Source organism: Drosophila arizonae, chromosome X (assembly GCF_054131065.1).
Source record: "Drosophila arizonae isolate 15081-1271.41 chromosome X, UAZ_ARI_1.0, whole genome shotgun sequence".
In the NCBI taxonomy this organism is placed as follows: domain Eukaryota; kingdom Metazoa; phylum Arthropoda; class Insecta; order Diptera; family Drosophilidae; genus Drosophila; species Drosophila arizonae.
Genome location: NC_142927.1, coordinates 1,992,313 through 2,009,278, shown reverse-complemented (window position 1 = coordinate 2,009,278; position 16,966 = coordinate 1,992,313). Strand labels below are relative to the sequence as shown.

Sequence of the window (16,966 nt, the reverse complement as noted above, 5' to 3'; positions counted from 1 at the left end):
GACACAGCAGGTTATCCAGCAGGCAGGCAGCCAGAGAGCAGGAAGTACTGACAGATTCGAGAAATAGACACCGTTCCCATCTGGTGGCTGCTTGTCTGCTTCGCTGCTTGTCTGCTTCGCTGCTTGGCTGCTTGGCTCGACCCCCAGCGACTGCAGCTAATGTCAACGTCAGGGCTGCTCCTTTGCCGATCCTTTGCCTTCCGCTTTTCGGGGACAACTTTGTGCCGCTTTGTGTCGTCAAATGTCTGAACTGGGCCGCAAGGGCGTGACGTCATGCAACAACAGCAGCAGCAGCAGCAGGAGCAACAACACCGAAATTAAAATAAATATAAAAAGTACGTATATTTAAAATGCATTAAAAGAGTCAACTAGACTTGTCGAATACCCTGTTTCTGGACTTATAAACGAGTGAAGAGAAGATATTAATTTGGATCCAAGAAATAAGTAAATCTGAAAAGCATACATATAAAATTACATGTTTCTAACCTTGATAGATCCTGAGTTCCTTAAGTTGTTACCTTTAGTAGTGCTTTTAGCTTATATATACCTACGGCATAATATGAACTTCATTTCTGTTTTGTCCTAGACACATGCATTCCAGATTTCATATCTATAGGCTCCATAGGCTATGAGTTCCTTGAGATAGCTTGCCAGGTAACAGCAAATATGTGAGCTATTATACATTACTTTTTATTTGATTGCATTTCCATGGCTCATACACCAAATACATTTTTCCATCTTCCACAGATTACGAGTTCCTTGAGTTAGTTTATCACCTGATGGAATATATGCAACACACAATAAAGACCTTTCTTTAATAACCTTTTCTCAGCCATCATACCAAATTACATGTTTATATCTCATATAGATCCTGAGTTCCTTGAGATCTGGACTTTGTATAGAAACACCATTAACACCATTTAGTAAATATGTTGCATTTGTTTTCAGGAAACTGCATACCAAACATGACTACATTAGCTCTTATAGATGCTGAGTTCCTTGAGATAGTGCAACTACTAGACATCTATCTATCTACATCTATCTATGTAACTGAAGTATTGAGTAATCAAGTCACCAATTAACTAGCATTTCATTTGCGTATTGAGGGCTTCTCTCAGCCCTGTCCTGACTTTCCAGGGTATGCAGATATAGAGCTGCTGCTGAAAATGTGGAAGATGTAGAGGAACTAGCAACACATTGCTTTCCATTTTCAACACACTTGAACATGCTTCCGCACTTAGGCGTGTGCGTAGAGTGGAACTGGCGCTCGTAGCTGCAGCTGAAGCTGGGGAGTTTATTTCTTTATTTGAGTGGGTAACTCCGGTGAAGTGGTGTGAGTGACACGAGCTGCAATCTCCCCATAATTCGTCTCTCTTCTCAGCCGTCTCCCGTCTCCCACTCTCCTCTCGCCACGCCACGTCTCATCATCAGCCTCTACAGCCCGCAGGCAACAGCCCATTAAGTGTGCACTTCACACGCCTACTAAGTTCATATTACTTACTTAGTTGCGTTTTGTTATGAGCCCCTACCCCGCTCTTTCTCTTCATTTCGCCCCACACATGTCTTGATTAGCAGCAAGACCCAAGTAACAACAGCTAACACAAGGAACTAACTAAACATCGAGAGTTGAAAAGCTCCAAGACTCAACTGAAGCATAGATCTTAACTAACTTTGAGAGTAATTTAACAGGTGTATTATATACATATATTGTAATAATATAACTTTTCATGGATTATTTTTGAAATACAGCTATTTGATATAGTCAAACCGCGCTAAGCTGCTCCACTAACTCTACAAACACTGAGCTTAAGCAGCCCCAACACCCAACTCGCTCTAGCCGGACCGCCCTCACTCACACCCACTGCCACGCCTTCAAGAGTCAGGTCTCAAAATTTAATTACGTCACAAAGAGGAAGAAGCAGAAAATCCGCAGACAAAGCAATCGAATGAGCAAATGGACCGAGGAGGGTCGCCAGCAGGTGGCGCATTGGTGGTGCTCGGTGGTGCGTGGTGGTGCGTGGCTCGCTGTGCGCTGCGTTGAGGTGGCGGCCGTTCGCCAAGACAGCGCCACATTTTCAAACATTAACGAAATGCTTTTAATTGTGCACTTAACGCTCGTAAAATGTGATTTAATAGTTTTATTTGGCCTCAGCCGGATGGGTCCATGGGCAGAGGGACGCCGGGCTGGGCCTGTCCTAGTTCGGGTGCTGGGCTCCTGGGCGGAAACGGAAGTGAAGCGCATTATAAGTTGGTCGCGCAGTTTCCTATTAAACCGTAAGCAGTGCGACAGTCCAATTGGAAACGACAAACCCAGTGAAAACCCAATGTTCCCTGCTCTGCCCAGTTCCCCCACTTCCTCTCTCTCTCTCTCTCTCCACCTACCTCCCTCCCTTCACGTGGCCCCCCTAGGCCGTTTGGGGAATTTGCCGCAAAAATGGCAAAGCCGAAGAATAAAATGCGAATTGTTTTCCATTTTGTTGTCGCCCAAGGGGAAGGGGAGGGGGGAGGTGGGAGACGCAAGGGGAGCTGAGTGCTTGGGAGTGGGAATCTGTTGAAATCAATGGAAAATTCAAGCTGAAGCACACACAATGATTGCACAGCCAAGTCCCATTGCAATTTACTCCACTAAATACATATACATATGTAAGGTGTGAACAAATTCTTATAAACAGAATTCATTGGAATTGGGAATTTTTCGTAAATGTGTGAGAAGCGGGAAGATTACAAACTTTAAATAACTTCTTGATCAGAATCAATGGTCGAGCGGCTGTAGGCCTTTGTCCTATCCCAAATATTGTATGAGCTATCCACTTTGCTTGTAAATTCCCTTAAATTATATCAAATATTGCCTAGATCTATGTAAAGGCTATATAGATTAAAGATGTTATTTACTACCGACTTTAGGCACTCTATATATTTTAACTTTACACTATACACTCTATAAATTAATATCTGTAGAAGAAAGTCTATATTGGTTATATTGCTTAGACTCTATAAATGGCATATAAATTATTATTAGTGCACTATATATATATATATATGTACTGCAGAAGTCACTAAAAAGTTGGTGGAATCTATCCCAAAAAGACTTAAAATGGTAGTTAACCAAATGGGTGGTCTCACAAAATATTAATTTTTTTTTATTTAAAGAACACTAAGCTTTAATATTTTTATTTAATTAGTGGTTGAAATAAGCAATTTTAAATATTAAAAATATATGTAAAAAAAAATGAATTGATTTTGTATTAGTTTAAGCATCACACTAATAGCCTGCGTTTAAATTTTTTCGATATTCCCAATATTTTAGATTTTATAGACCAACAAACTTTTTTTGAGGTGCTGGTTGAAATAAGCTGTGAACCACTGTATATGTGTCGGGGCGTTGGGTTTCTCATTCTAGTTTTCCATCTTGGCTGCGCGTACCAACGGGTTCCGGGTGTATCGCTAAATTCTTTTCAAATGCTCTTTCTCTTTCAGTAGTTTTTGACCAAGTCTGATTTCTCCTCTACTGTCAAAACCTCTAGTTCTGGTCGCATATTTTTGATCATCGAAAGCACAGCGACCCTGCTGCGAACGACATAACTAGCCGTCTCGCTCTCACCCAGCGACAGCCGGGACCACGTTCAGCAACAGCTATTGTTGTCTTTCTCTCTCTTAGTGACAATACATCCTCTAATTGCACTACAATACTAGATCAATCGATTAACACGAACTGCCAGTCTTTCTCAACACTACTGCATCAAGATATCAAATTACAACTCCAACAAGAGTCTAATATCGCACTGATACGACACAACCATACTGAGGGTTACACGTCCCTGTGTAATTCACATCTCAAAATATCATTCCGAAATTCCATATATACATTCAACATACTCGATACTCCACGTATTATATGCCCTCAGTATAAGGAATTATCTATCAAATCCATTTAGTGCAACTTCATCAACTGAATTTTCGTGCAGGATTTTCACTTTCCCTAATGAGTCTCTTGTAGGGCAATTGTGTTGCTATTAATCATAATCCGTTTATTTTCTAATTAACACATTATCTTCTTTACATTTTCCATCGAATTGAATTCACTTATAAATGCCTTAAGCACTTTGTGGTCGAAATCGCATAACTGTAAACAGCTTAAGCTTTTCCGAAGGAATTCAATTGATTGAGGAATTTGCTAAAATAATTAATGCAAACAAAGCGAATGCCAGATGGAGCTACGGCAGTGCTCCGCTGCAATTATGAGCAAGGTGTGAGAGAGAGAGAGAGAGAGAGAGAGAGATAGAGATAGATGCTAGTAGAGAAAGAGAGAGAGAGAGAGGAGGGGGGGAAAATACATTGAATTACGTTTAATCAAATCGCAGTGAAATGTTTTGACTCTAAATTTTAATTGACACAAAATTCGTCTATCGAGAGTTGGAGCTGGGGTTTGATTCGCACTTAAATTACTGCATGGCATCGTGCAATTATTTTATTGCACATCCTGTAAGCCGATGCTGATGGAATTCCATTAGTCAAAGTCAAAGCCGAGGCCCATTTGTCGGGGGAGGCCTGCCAATCGATTTTTGGCTGGAATTCATTAGAGAGACGCAAATTGTTGAGCAATTTGACACATTTCATGGGCAAGCGTTGGGTTCCAAGGGAAACGTCAACGAGGGCCGCAACGAAAGTTAACCAAATGCCGGGAACAAGTCAAGTCCGACCTTGATAACAGCTAAATAATACGTCCAGCTGCTTTCTGACATTGATTTCAATGCAGTTCACTCTCAGAGCGTAAAGCCTTTTGACGAGGTGCACTCAAAGAGTTGGCTCAATTATCATTGAAGATAATCTATTAAGGAGTAACTCAAATTTCTCTTTCTCTAGCAATATTTTAAACAGATCCTTTACATTTTTCTTTATTTCAACCAGAAACCCTCGAGGAGTATCCCTATGTCAATCACTGATATTCCTATCATATCAACAATCTTTACTTATTAGTCAAGGTATCAAATTCGTATGCCAATTAGATTAAGTGCACTAGACTTGATTACTCTATGAGCAGCTCTCGCTCTTATCGTTATTCATACTTGGCTGCATTTATATACTAGGTAACGCCTGCTATCTACTGCCTGCTGAATGCAGCCTGCAGCCTGCAGCCTGCAGCCGGTTCCACTTGACGGCCCAAAGTGGCAGACAAATTGAAGGCAACAACAATTGACCATAAATCGTATTTCGCCAGCAAATTCGAGTACAACAACAATAACAACTCAAGCAACAGCATTTATTATTTTTCGCTTACATATTTAAAGACATTTTCGTAACATTTTTTCTTACATATTCAAAAATGGAATTTAATTAATTTTATTATAATTTTTTATTTGAGTAAAAACATCTTTAAACTATATTTGCTGTAAATGGCTTCAAATATAAAATATGTAAAAAATAAAAATTCTGTAAAACTATATCTCGTGCTTTGTCTACACTATTTCCAATACTAGAGACTTCTGGCTTGGCGAATATACAAAGTTTACCCACAATGAAATTGAAAGAGTTCAACAGCAAAGGCTGATACAGCTCCAGATATGTTGTATATCGAGATGGAGATATCTCTCGTATATTCCACAAGCCAAAAGACTTTAGCATATTAAAAGCAATTTTCAAACACTTCATATGTGTGTGTGTGAGTGTGTGTGTGTGTGTGTGACTAAACCAATTACAAGCGAACGACTTAACAAATTTTCAATTATACGAAAAGCAGCTGCAGCTGCAAACACTAAAGCCTAATAAAGTCAGCAAGCAAATGAAAAGCAGAAGAAGAAGATGATGATGATGATGATGATGATGATGATGAAGATGAAGGCGGAGCACAAAAAGTTGCCTTTAAGCTGAAAACTTTAAACGCTTTTCCTTGGCTTATCGCAAATGACAAATCTTAAAGTGCACAAAACACAAAATACAAAACACGAAACACAACGGTCATCAGGGCCTAAACAGCAAGAGGCCAGAACAAAAATAACAACTAGGCCAGATTAAACAAGTGAGTAGGCAACGTGAGGCAAGCGGCCATAGTCGACTAACAAATACTCTGTCTCTGTGTAAAGTGAAATTCAGCTGACCTTAGCTCAATAGCTTTGTCAATTGATATACGCCCTAAAAGGCGTGGCCTATGCAGCTTACCCTCTATTTCTAGAAAATAGATATATATATACTAGATATATATCAACTTTATATCATATCCAACACCTAAAAATGAGTTAAGCTATACCTTAGCATTCACTCTATCGATAGATATACGCTCTAAAAGGCGTGGCCTTCTATATCTAGAAGCTATATAGATATACTCTGGAGTCTAGACATATGTATATAATTTCATCTACTATAAAAGAACTAAAAGTCAAGGTATACCTCCAGCTTAGCCTGACTATAAGCATCTTTTATCAGGCACCCACCCAAAAGCCTAGCTAGTCTTAGTCTGGCTATAAGCAAAGCAATAAGCCTTTCAATAGAAATACGTCCTAAGAGGCGTGGCTTATGCATCTTACCTACTATATCTAGATGACATACATATGTAGACGAGGCATTTATAAGCACCATCTCCTATCAAGCACCCACCCAAAGATCAAGTTTTCTCTCTAGCTTAATCTGGCTATAGGCAAAGCAATAGCCCTACCGATAGATATACGGCATAAGAGCCATGGGCTATGATCCTTACCTTATCTAGAAGACATACACAGTCTAGTCTATAACTAGGCATTCATAAGCACCATCTCCTATCAAGCACCCTCCCAAAGGTCAAGCACCCTCCCAAAGGTCAAGCTCTACCTGGCTTTAAGCAGAGAGAAACTCAATAAGTCTGTCAATAGATATATGTGGCCAATGCATCTTACCTTCTATATCTAGAAGACATACTCTACTCTAAGCATATATGAACATCATCTTCTATCAAACACCCAACATAATGTCAACAAGTTTGCTGTGCAAACCAATATACCCGCTCGCAACTAAACGCTAACAGCTGTATAAATAGGTCAAACGGCCAAGCATTGCCGAAAATGGGCAAAAATAGCGTAACGCTCCAATTTAACTGCAGTCGGTGTAAATGTTAACGAAATAATCGCGCAGCGCCATCTAGCGTCGAGCTGGGCAGGAGCAGGGGCAGGGGCGGTAGCACCCACAGCACTTAGCTCCCCTTGGCTGAAAAGTAGAAACGAACGAAGCAACTGCAAATAATCATGAGCATAAACATTGCCAGTCTCACGACGGCAAAAACATCAAACACCCCTCGCACCGCACCGCCCTCTCGTGTTGCTGTTGAGCAGCAGCGGGTGTCTTGGGTGGCTTGGATGGTTGGTAATTGTCGCTAAGCCCCGACAAGCAAAGAACAGGTAAATGTCTTTGGAAGGCACTCTGAGTCATCTTAAAGCTGCAAAAGGAAATAGTTTCGATTGTATATAAAATGCCGATGTGGAGTACTACATAGGTCGCTGCGGTCTATATAACAGTTGGGGAGTAGAATTTAAGGTTTATACTTTGTACTCCTTTAAAGGTAGTGTGATATCAACTATAGACAAATCTGACATAGGACTAACTTGTTAGGACTAACTTGGCCTATCATAGGGTAAATTTTACTGTTCTTCACCTAGAACTGAACTAACGCACTGATGAAAACGAGTATGAAAAGAGCTGTAGTCATACGATACCCTTCGAGGGGCTAACACTCCAATCATTAAACTCTTATACATATATGATTTTGAGATGCGGAAGAATGAAAGAACGGACGTAGGAACATACAGACCATCTAGAATGGGCTCATATTTCTTATTTACAATGGAGTTGGGGAAATGCTGGGAAGGGATCATATCCGCATGTCCTATAAGATGTTATATTCCAATCCATCATAGCTTCCAGTATATCATCTATGGCTACTATCTGTCTATTCAAAATTAATGATAATCTATCATGAGGTATCTTAGATTTGAGATGCCTTCCAATCACTCTCAGCTTTTGCATTATGAGAAACCTCTAGCAGATCTACCGGGAGCCCCAAATTTCCCCTCCCTCCCTCTCTCTACCTCTCTCCCTCTCTTCCGCTCTCTCATTCTCTCTCTCTCGCTTTTTCTCCCTCTCTTTAAGCTTCCCTCCATCTGCATATGTGGTAGTCCGATCTAGGCAGCCTATGAGTTTGTATAGGAAATTGCGATTAATGATTATGTTAACGTAGTATAACACACAGCTCCGACAACTTTTTGTTTTGATAGAGCGGAGCTGCCAGAGGATTGGGAAATGTCGAAGTATCGCTATGGAGATCTGATATTGGAAGCATTCATGGAGTTCCGTCGGCCCATGGCGCTCGAGGAGGTAATTGAATACGTTGCCGAAATGACGGACAAGTCCGTTCAGGACGTACGCCTCTCGGTCGACAACACGCTGACCGCGGCCTGGCTGCACGGCTTTGTGAGCCGAGACAATGAGCTTTATTACCTGGAATCGATCATCAAGCCCGATGCCAACGAAGTTGACGAGCCTTGCTCCACTGGCCACCCCACAGCTTTCACCAGCTGCAGCGCCTCCATCGAGTCGCGCCTGAGCAGCTCACGAGTCAAGAACAGGAGGCGCAGACGTAGGTGAGAGCGCAGCTAGCTCGATAGCTAGATATACAGATGTGCACACCAGGAATGTCTCTAGCGCATCGACTCCGTCCCTTTCCCCCAAAACAAATTCGGACTCAGAGGTGGGTTACCTACCGGCTTGCCCCCTGCCGCTTGTCACTTGCCCCTCGGCCGGACACTCAGCAACCGTTCGGATCCAGGACCCCGCCTCCATGACACAAACCAATCGCATCGTAGCCCCATACGTGCTGTCCGCCGGTCTCCCGGACCGGGAAGGACATCTTTATTAAATTAAAACGTATTTTGAATAAATATATTTTGTTGATGACGAATCGAATTGGTCTCACTGCCCCAACGCTCTACCCTCTACGTGAGGTTCTATTCCTGCCCGTGCCTGAGCTACCCTACACCGCACTAACGTCTAGGGTATTCGACTGGGAAAGCCATAACAGAGTAAACCAAACAACAAAACACAATTGCGCCGAAAAATCTCGGAGCAAATCAGGCCAAATCAAAGAGTCCATTCAAATGGCGCCCTGGGGGGTAGAGGCGAGGGTAGATCAGTTGGTTTTCGGCAAATGCCTGTGGCTCTCGACTAATGCAACTCCTTTTGCAGCGCTGCTTAAATTGAGGTTTGTTCTGGCCCAGCGCCATGCCAATGAAACGCACTGTGGCCCGTGGCCAGCGGCTCTCGAACAAAAGGACTCACTGACTGACTGCCGCTGGACGGGCTGAAAACCAAAGAGAGCACCATTAACATCCGCATTCACATCCGCATTCACATTCGCATTTCACTGCATGAAAAACAATCCAAGAAATCAGTCGAACGCGCTCGCAATGAAATGCTGTTTTAATTGCGCTCCACGTCGATACAGTTGTTTGTTTCCACCAGTGTGGGCGTGGTCGGGCGGGAGGGGCCAGTGTATGTGTGGGGGGTGGAGCTAGTGGCAGCTAGGAGCACGCTTAGCCAAGGGCGACTGAGCGCAGCCAATTGGCAAAAATGCTTTGACATTGCGTCCAGACAACAACGAATCCATTCCAAACTACGTCAATAGCGGAAAGTGAACGACTAGCGGATACCCTGCATAAAACAATTTATACTTTGATTGATATATTTCTGGTCGAATTTCGAACTTTTTACTACAAAAATAATGTAATCGACTATCACATACCCTGTAAAAATACATATATAAATAATTTAGATAGACCTGACGTGATATTCACCAGTTTTGAGGGACAAAGCTAACTAAAAAGTAATAGGTATTAGTACTCGCAAGTATTTTCTTTATCTATACATATCGATAATTATCGATCAATTCGAATAAGTGTCTTGTTGAAATCTGGAGATCAGATTGAATGAAGAATAGTTAGAGAAATATTGAGTGCTACGTTAGGTGATTCATAGTACACAACTTTAATCAAGTTTCATAGTTCCAATATACCCTATATTAACATTCATTGGCTATACAGAGTATACACATTCACGTGAACTTCTTGGCAATACGGAAGACTCACTTAATCGCTGATTCCGATGAAGATATATTTCGAAATCGAATCGAATAATTGAAATAATTCTCAAGCTAGAAAACTAAATCCCCAATCAACGTCAACAACTTTAAAGAAACTCCCAACTTTTCCAGGAAATTATAATTAGTATGGCAAATGCCATGCCCGCATCGCAATGCCCCATTTGTGTAGCGCATCAAGTGCTTAAATTGACTACATCATTTGGAGGCCCCAAATTCGGCCGCGTTTGCTATTCAAATTCCAATTCAAATTCAGTTTCAGTTTCAGATTTGTGATTCTATTTCTGTTTGCATTTCCATTTCTGACTTTTCAGTTACTGATTGAGGCATGAATTGGCATTTTCTCTTCGATTGTTCATCGCATCGCAGCAGCTGAATGTATGCAACGCGACTAGCAGATATCCTGCAGTTGGGCCTTAGATAATCTAGGCAGAATTTAGAGTAGACTATATCCTACGTGAGGCAATCGCAGTCTCAGATAGTTATAGATACCCTGCTAAGGCTTATATAGGGTAGGCAGCCACGAGTCTCATTTCAGAATGTTTTATCCTATATTCAAGTGAATGTGTATACCCGAAAATTAGTTTGTATAGGGTATTGTATATAGATGTTTAAGCTGTAATACATTTTTCGGTTCTCTGATCTTTCGGAATAAGTAATAATTAGGTATAGCAGATAGTTGTGTATACCCGTATTAAAAAGCGTATAGGGTATAACATTTCAATATTATTCTTATCTGCATATTCTTATCTTATTCTAAGTAATCCATTCATTCCATTTCAATCGAATCGAATCAATATTGTGAACTTCTTTGTGTACTAAATAATTTACAGGGTAGATGGAAATAGATAAGCAGTTACGTATAAAAAAAAAGTATATCCAAGCCATATTTAACTTCTGCAAGTTAATCACATAGCATTTGAAAGGGCATTTAATATTTACAGGGTATATGTAGGTGTGCATGTTTCTTCTTTACTTTAGCTTTTGCTTTTACGCATGGCATATTTGTCTTACAACCAACTAAGGAACAGTATAATTTTTTTTTTAAATAGTAGTGAATAGGTCATACGCTAAACTAGCTTATAACAGGGTATATTATCTTTCTCTCTCTCTCTCTCTCGCTCTCTCTCTGATTGGCAGTCTAGCTGACTTTCATCCAAACAAAAACCATAAACAACTGCTTACAAATACATATAAATAGCATAAGCTAACGATTATTATTACAGGGTATATGCCTTGAGGCATCGGAAAACTAGCTGACGCGCATCTGTGCAGCTGTTGATTGCTGGGACTGCTGGCAGTTGGCGCCACAGCGCTTGGGGAGCAGGAAGGAAGTCGACCGATTGCGTGCAACTGCAGTGGGAGCATTAAAAATGCATTCGAATCGATTGCCGCCCCGCCACGCCCTCTTGCCAGCCCGCCACTCGCCTCCCGCCTCAGGTAGAGAGCGGTCAGCAGCTTGCCGTCTGCTGCGCCTGTTTGTCCTGCTTGACTGTTCCCAAGGCGCGCGCGCTCATTGCCCACGTTGAACGCGAACAAATTGCATTAACTTTGCTTTATGAGCATCTCGTTATCAGCTTTGCCTTCTCATTTCCTACGCCCACTCCGCCTCCTCCTCCTCCTCTGCTGTTGCTACTGCTCTCGTCTCGTCTCTTTTCCTCCTTCATCTGCTTGTTCTCCTTGGGCTCCTTCTGATGCTGCTGCAGCTGTTCCAGTTAGCACTTTCTCCTCGCATTCTCCGCCTTCTCATTGGCCTCCTTTTTCTTCTCCTGCTTCTTCTCAGTCTTGCCTTCTTCATTCTAGTCATCATCTTCTCGTGCTGCTACTCGACACTCCCTCCATCCTCCTGCTCTGTCTCTCCTCCTGCTTACTTCATCTCCTCCCACCTGCTGCCATCTGTTGCTCCTTCCTCTCCTCCTGCTCAACAACTGCTTTTGCAGCTCCCCTTCTCCTTCTCCACCTTCTCATCAGCATCAACGTCTGCCTCGTCTCGCCTCGCTGGCTGCCTTGCGGAAACGATTGTGTGACCCGCTGCCAAATTGTTTGCTCGCCGCCAGCAGCGCCGAGGAGCCAGCGACCTCGTCCTTTTCGGGCAGATGCGCCACATGCAGTATGTCCCAGAGCAGCTTGCCGCTCTCCTGCGACTGCAGCAGCTCGGCCAGCTCCGTCTGGCTGAGCTGCAGCAACTGACGCAGGCTGCCGCCCTTCCGCATCAGCCCGTGCACGTTGCGCGTGTGGACGCCCGGCAGACGCAGCAGGAAGTCGTGGATGGCGTTGTTATACTGCAGCTGCTCGCCCGGCGCTGGGCCGGCCTCGTCGCTGCCCAGGGCGGCGGCCACCTGGGCATCCGGCTCCTCCTTGCCCAGCTTCAGCTCCTCGAAGAGCTGGGCCGTCGCATACGGGCTGGGCGACCAGATGAGGCGCAGCCGCGGGAAGTGCAGCGTGAGCAGCTGCAGCTTCTGCATGATGTCCGCATTCGTGGCCGTCGTCTGCTGCGAGAGCATGAACTTGCCCTGCAAGTGGAACGGCCGGTTCTGGTCGAACTCGATGAGCAGGATGGGCTTGGCGTAGTAGCGCTGCATCTGCACGCACTGATTGTAGAGCCGGCCCGAGTTGAGTGACCCGATCAGATCCGAGATCGACTTGCGCTCCACGCACATCTCCGGCGTCAGAATGTAGTCGCCGATGGTGATGGTCACCGGCACCACCTCCAGGCCGCGCCGATGGATCAGGCACGGCAGATCGGACCGAAACTCGCGCATGTCCACGATGATCTTGGGCGTGACCCGTGCACTGGCCAATGCCACGCCCGTGGCGGCGCCTTGACGCGTCTGCGCGTTCGTCGGCTCCTCGTCGTCGTAGCTCTTGTAGAGCACAAAGGCTTCGTCCGTCTTGCCATCCTGATACTCTGGTATGACCATTTTCTATAGGAATAGATGAAACCGGAGTTAGCTTCCATTCATTGCCAGGCTAATAGATACCCTATCTACATATACCTCAGCTATGATCTCCCATCTCATAGCGAATGCAAGGAAAATCTAAAAGCATATTTCTAACTATCGGCCTTCTCTGCGAATCTCATATACATCTCAATTTTCGTATCTCTTCTTTACATATTTTTAAGATATTATATCTATTTTGAAATTATTTCTTTGAGCTGTTTAATTACAATTATTCTTAATTTCCGCCTTTCTCCCCGCTTCTCATGTATTCGAAATAAAACTTTCTCCTCTTAATTTCACTCTCTATAAAGATGTAAAAAATTAAAATTCCTCTTTAATACAATCTGTCCGTCCTCTCCTCTCTCCCTCTCTCTCTCTTCCTCTTTATTCCTCTTCTCGCTCTAACCAGTTCTCCCAGACATTTCCGATTTCTTTCCCCTCACTTTACCCTCAGCCAATCTTTTCTATTACATCTTCTATATTCTCTGCTCTAATTTCTCTCGTCTGGTATCTAAGTGCTCTCTCTCGTTCTCCGTCTCTCTCTCTCTCTCTCTCTCTATCTCTTTCACTCACACTCTTCGTTTCGATGATTAGCTCGAAGGCGGACTTCTCGCGACGCAAACTGGTCAAATAGGATTGCTCCTCGACGGTGCGCGCATGGATTAGGAAATAGATCTTCATGCGGTCATCGGGCGGCAGGCGGCGACGCGCCTCGAAGACCTCCAGCTGCCGTATGGCCGTCACATTCGTGTTGTACATGATCACATAGTGCGGCTGCAGTTGCTCCAGCATGTGCTCCAGGGCCATGGAGCCCTCGCGCTCCGTCTTGAAGGTCTGCAGGCAAATGCAGGGCTGTCGATGGGCGGCCAGTGCCGCCGACACATCGAACTGCTCCAGTTCGGGTATGATCTCAAAGATCGAGGCATTCGGATCGGGATCGTTGGGCGCGGCCTGGGTCATGGTGAGCATGTAGCTCTCCTCGAACAGCTGCTGCTGCAGTTGGGCCTCCGCATCCGTCTCGCTCAGCAGCTGAGAGAGCTCGTCGAGCACGGGCGCTGCTGGAGGAGCAGCAGCCGGAGTGTCCGGCTCCACCTTGACGTCCGCCTTAGTTGTCGACTCCGCCATGGCGGCGCCTTGACTCTGCTTGGCAAACTCGTCGCTCAGCTTGCCAACGTGCACCTCGTGCCGCAGCGCCTGCTGCAGCAGATAGCGAGCGCTGCCCTGGGTCAGGTACTGCTTCAGCTGGTAGCAGGCGCGCGCGTCCTGGCAGAGTATCAGCACCTTGGGCGGGTCCAGGTGGTCGGCGCCTCGTCGACGACTCATATCGCCGGGTATGTCTTGCGTGAGCAGCTCGCTCAGCGCCTGCCACTTGGGGCACGGCTCCGGCTCGAATTCTGTGCGTGGGAGAGAGAGAGAGAGATATAGGTGGCGTGCCACGATTTATGGACAGCGAGCTCACCATTCTGTCCATTGTAGACGCGCTGCTTGGAGAGCACGAATATCTGCTCGGCGGCATCCATGAGCGTCCAGCCCGAGTTGCTAATGGCGTACTCTGTGCTGCGGTAGCGCTTGATCAGGGCGTACGAGCTGACGGCATCGTGGTACATTGTGGATCTGGGGAGATAATACTGTGTTAGATGTGTGTGATTGAAGGGGATTGATTGACTGACTGGATTGATTGACTGACTGAGAGACTATATGGTGACTGACGGACTGGTTAAGTGACTGACTGATTATTTGATTGACTATGTCTGGTTGATTGACATTGACTGACTGATTGTTAACTATACCTAACTGATTGACTGACTGAATGACTAATTGATGATTGAGACTAACTAATTGATTGACTAAGGGACTGACTGATGAATGATTGACGGAGATGTACTAGCTTATTAATTGATTGACTATGTCTGATTGAGTGAGATGTACTAGCTGAATTAATTGACTATGTCTGGTTAATTGACATTGACTGACTGATTGATTGACTAAGTGATTATCCGATGAATAACGGACTGATTGACTGAGATGTACTATATGATTGAATGATTGTCTAAGTCTGATTGATTGACATTGGCTAACTGATTGATAACAAAATCTGATTAAAGATGTACTGATTAATTCATCCTTGGCAGATTGATTGATGACCGTCTACCTGCTTGATTGACTGACTGACTGACACAAAGCTAACGATTGACTGGTAGATTATCTGACTGAAAGACTTTATCTGATTAAATTAAATATCATTTTTGGCTATATAATTGATTGACCGGCAAAATGATTGGTTAATTAACTGAATGATTGACTGAGTAACTCCGATTGACTAATAGACTAGTTGATTCATAGAGTAGAAGATTAATACACAGAGTATTTCCTATTGATTAAGAGATTGATAGACTGATTCATTGATTAACTGGCAAATTGATGGACCAACAAAGTCTGATTGATAGGTCGAATCTATCCCATTGCCTTACAATTCCTGCCTGTAGAAAACATGGTATATCTCTTTCTATCTGTAAGCCCCGTCCTAGTTCACTCACATCATAAGACTGCGCAGTATTTTGAGATCGGCCACGATGAGTTTGGTTTGCGAGTTGAGCTGATGCCAAATGCAGTCTAATTGGGCTTGCAGAATCTTGTGGAACTTCTTGGTGACACAGTTCTCCACGGTGACCGCTTCCATGTCGACGGTGCGATTGATGCGCTTGATTTCGCGCACCAGGAAGTTCATAATGTCCAGTATGTGGGTCTGGATGGCGCTCACCCGCGCGCTGAGCGGCACGTGCAGCTCGATGGTCTGCGCCTGCCACGGATGCAGTGCGGCCCGCACTGTGGCATGGAAGCGCGGCCAGATGTACAGCTGCTTCACGAACAGATTGCGCATGGTGCGCTCGATGTGGGAGTAGCCAATGGTGAAGGCCTCCGGGCTGCTCGAGAAGGCCTTGATGAAGCCCGTCTTGTTGCGCTGGCGATAGAGCCGCAGGGCGAACGCCTCCTGGCAGCTCTCGATGATGCTATGGGCGCGCAGCACGATGATGCCCGTTATCAGCTCAATGGGTATGCGCTGCTTGAGTAGATCAACCACGAGGATACGCGTGGATATAAACTGAATGCCGCCCTCCAGGTAAACGCGTTCGCTGCAGGCAAGAGAGACATATTAGGAGCAATTGGACATCAAGAAGCGCCACCTACCGCTCGGTAGCCGTGTTGGCCACCTCGTGCACGTATTTGGCATCCAGTTTGGACTTGTAATACTGCTCCTCCCAGTCGGCGCTGTTGATCACCAGCAGCAGATTGCCCGCGTCGCTGTAGACCTTCAGGATGTGCAGCAGCACGCGCTCATAGCTCAGGCCTCTGCGGAGTAAAGAGCGAATTAGCTGCGATTTGCAGTGGAGCAGACTCTACAGCTTACTTGGCTGCTACGAGCAGGCCGTCGGCGTGCACCAGGTCGAGAAACATTTGCTTCTCGTACTCCAGCAGCTGGACATCTTTGCGCATCAGATATTCCTCTGCTGTGACCAGATTGGCCAGCTCCTCGTCCTCCAGGGTGTCATTGGACTCTGGCAGCGGAGCGGGCGCTGGCTGTTCATCTACTTCAGTTGTCGCCACTTCGGTTGCGTCCGACATGGCGCAATAATTTCGCAAATAAACAAAACTAAAACAGCCGGCATTTGCCTATCGATAACACGCATTTGCATGCAGGGTAATGGGTGAAAAAGATATCGATATGCGCTTATTTAGTGGCCCACACACGTTTTATTTTGCTTGGTAAAGTCTTTAATGAAGTGTTGTTGTTGTTGTTGTTGTTTGTTTGTTTTTTTTTAGCTATGTATTCAAATGCATTACTGCACCTACTAAAATGAAAGTGGTAATTTTACCAAAAAAAAAAAAAAAATGAAGTTATCGCAATTAT

At 44.5% G+C, this 16,966-nt stretch overlaps 2 protein-coding genes across 2 annotated transcripts; one reads left to right on the top strand and one right to left on the bottom strand.

Moving 5' to 3' along the window:
* The first annotated feature begins 8,133 nt into the window (after window positions 1-8,133).
* LOC108619930 (uncharacterized) lies at window positions 8,134-8,920 on the top strand. Its single transcript, XM_018016767.2, has one exon. The coding sequence runs from the start codon at window positions 8,263-8,265 to the stop codon at window positions 8,605-8,607; it is 345 nt and encodes a 114-aa protein (XP_017872256.1). The 5' UTR covers window positions 8,134-8,262; the 3' UTR covers window positions 8,608-8,920.
* A 1,058-nt stretch (window positions 8,921-9,978) lies between these two features.
* mei-9 (DNA repair endonuclease XPF mei-9) lies at window positions 9,979-16,930 on the bottom strand. The gene is made up of 6 exons (XM_089473143.1): window positions 16,466-16,930; window positions 16,246-16,407; window positions 15,594-16,190; window positions 14,516-14,670; window positions 13,630-14,450; window positions 9,979-13,038 (listed from the first exon to the last, which is right to left on the bottom strand). Exons 1-6 carry the CDS (start codon window positions 16,678-16,680, stop codon window positions 12,088-12,090), a joined length of 2,901 nt encoding a protein of 966 aa, XP_089329269.1. The 5' UTR covers window positions 16,681-16,930; the 3' UTR covers window positions 9,979-12,087.
* Window positions 16,931-16,966: the final 36 nt, after the last annotated feature.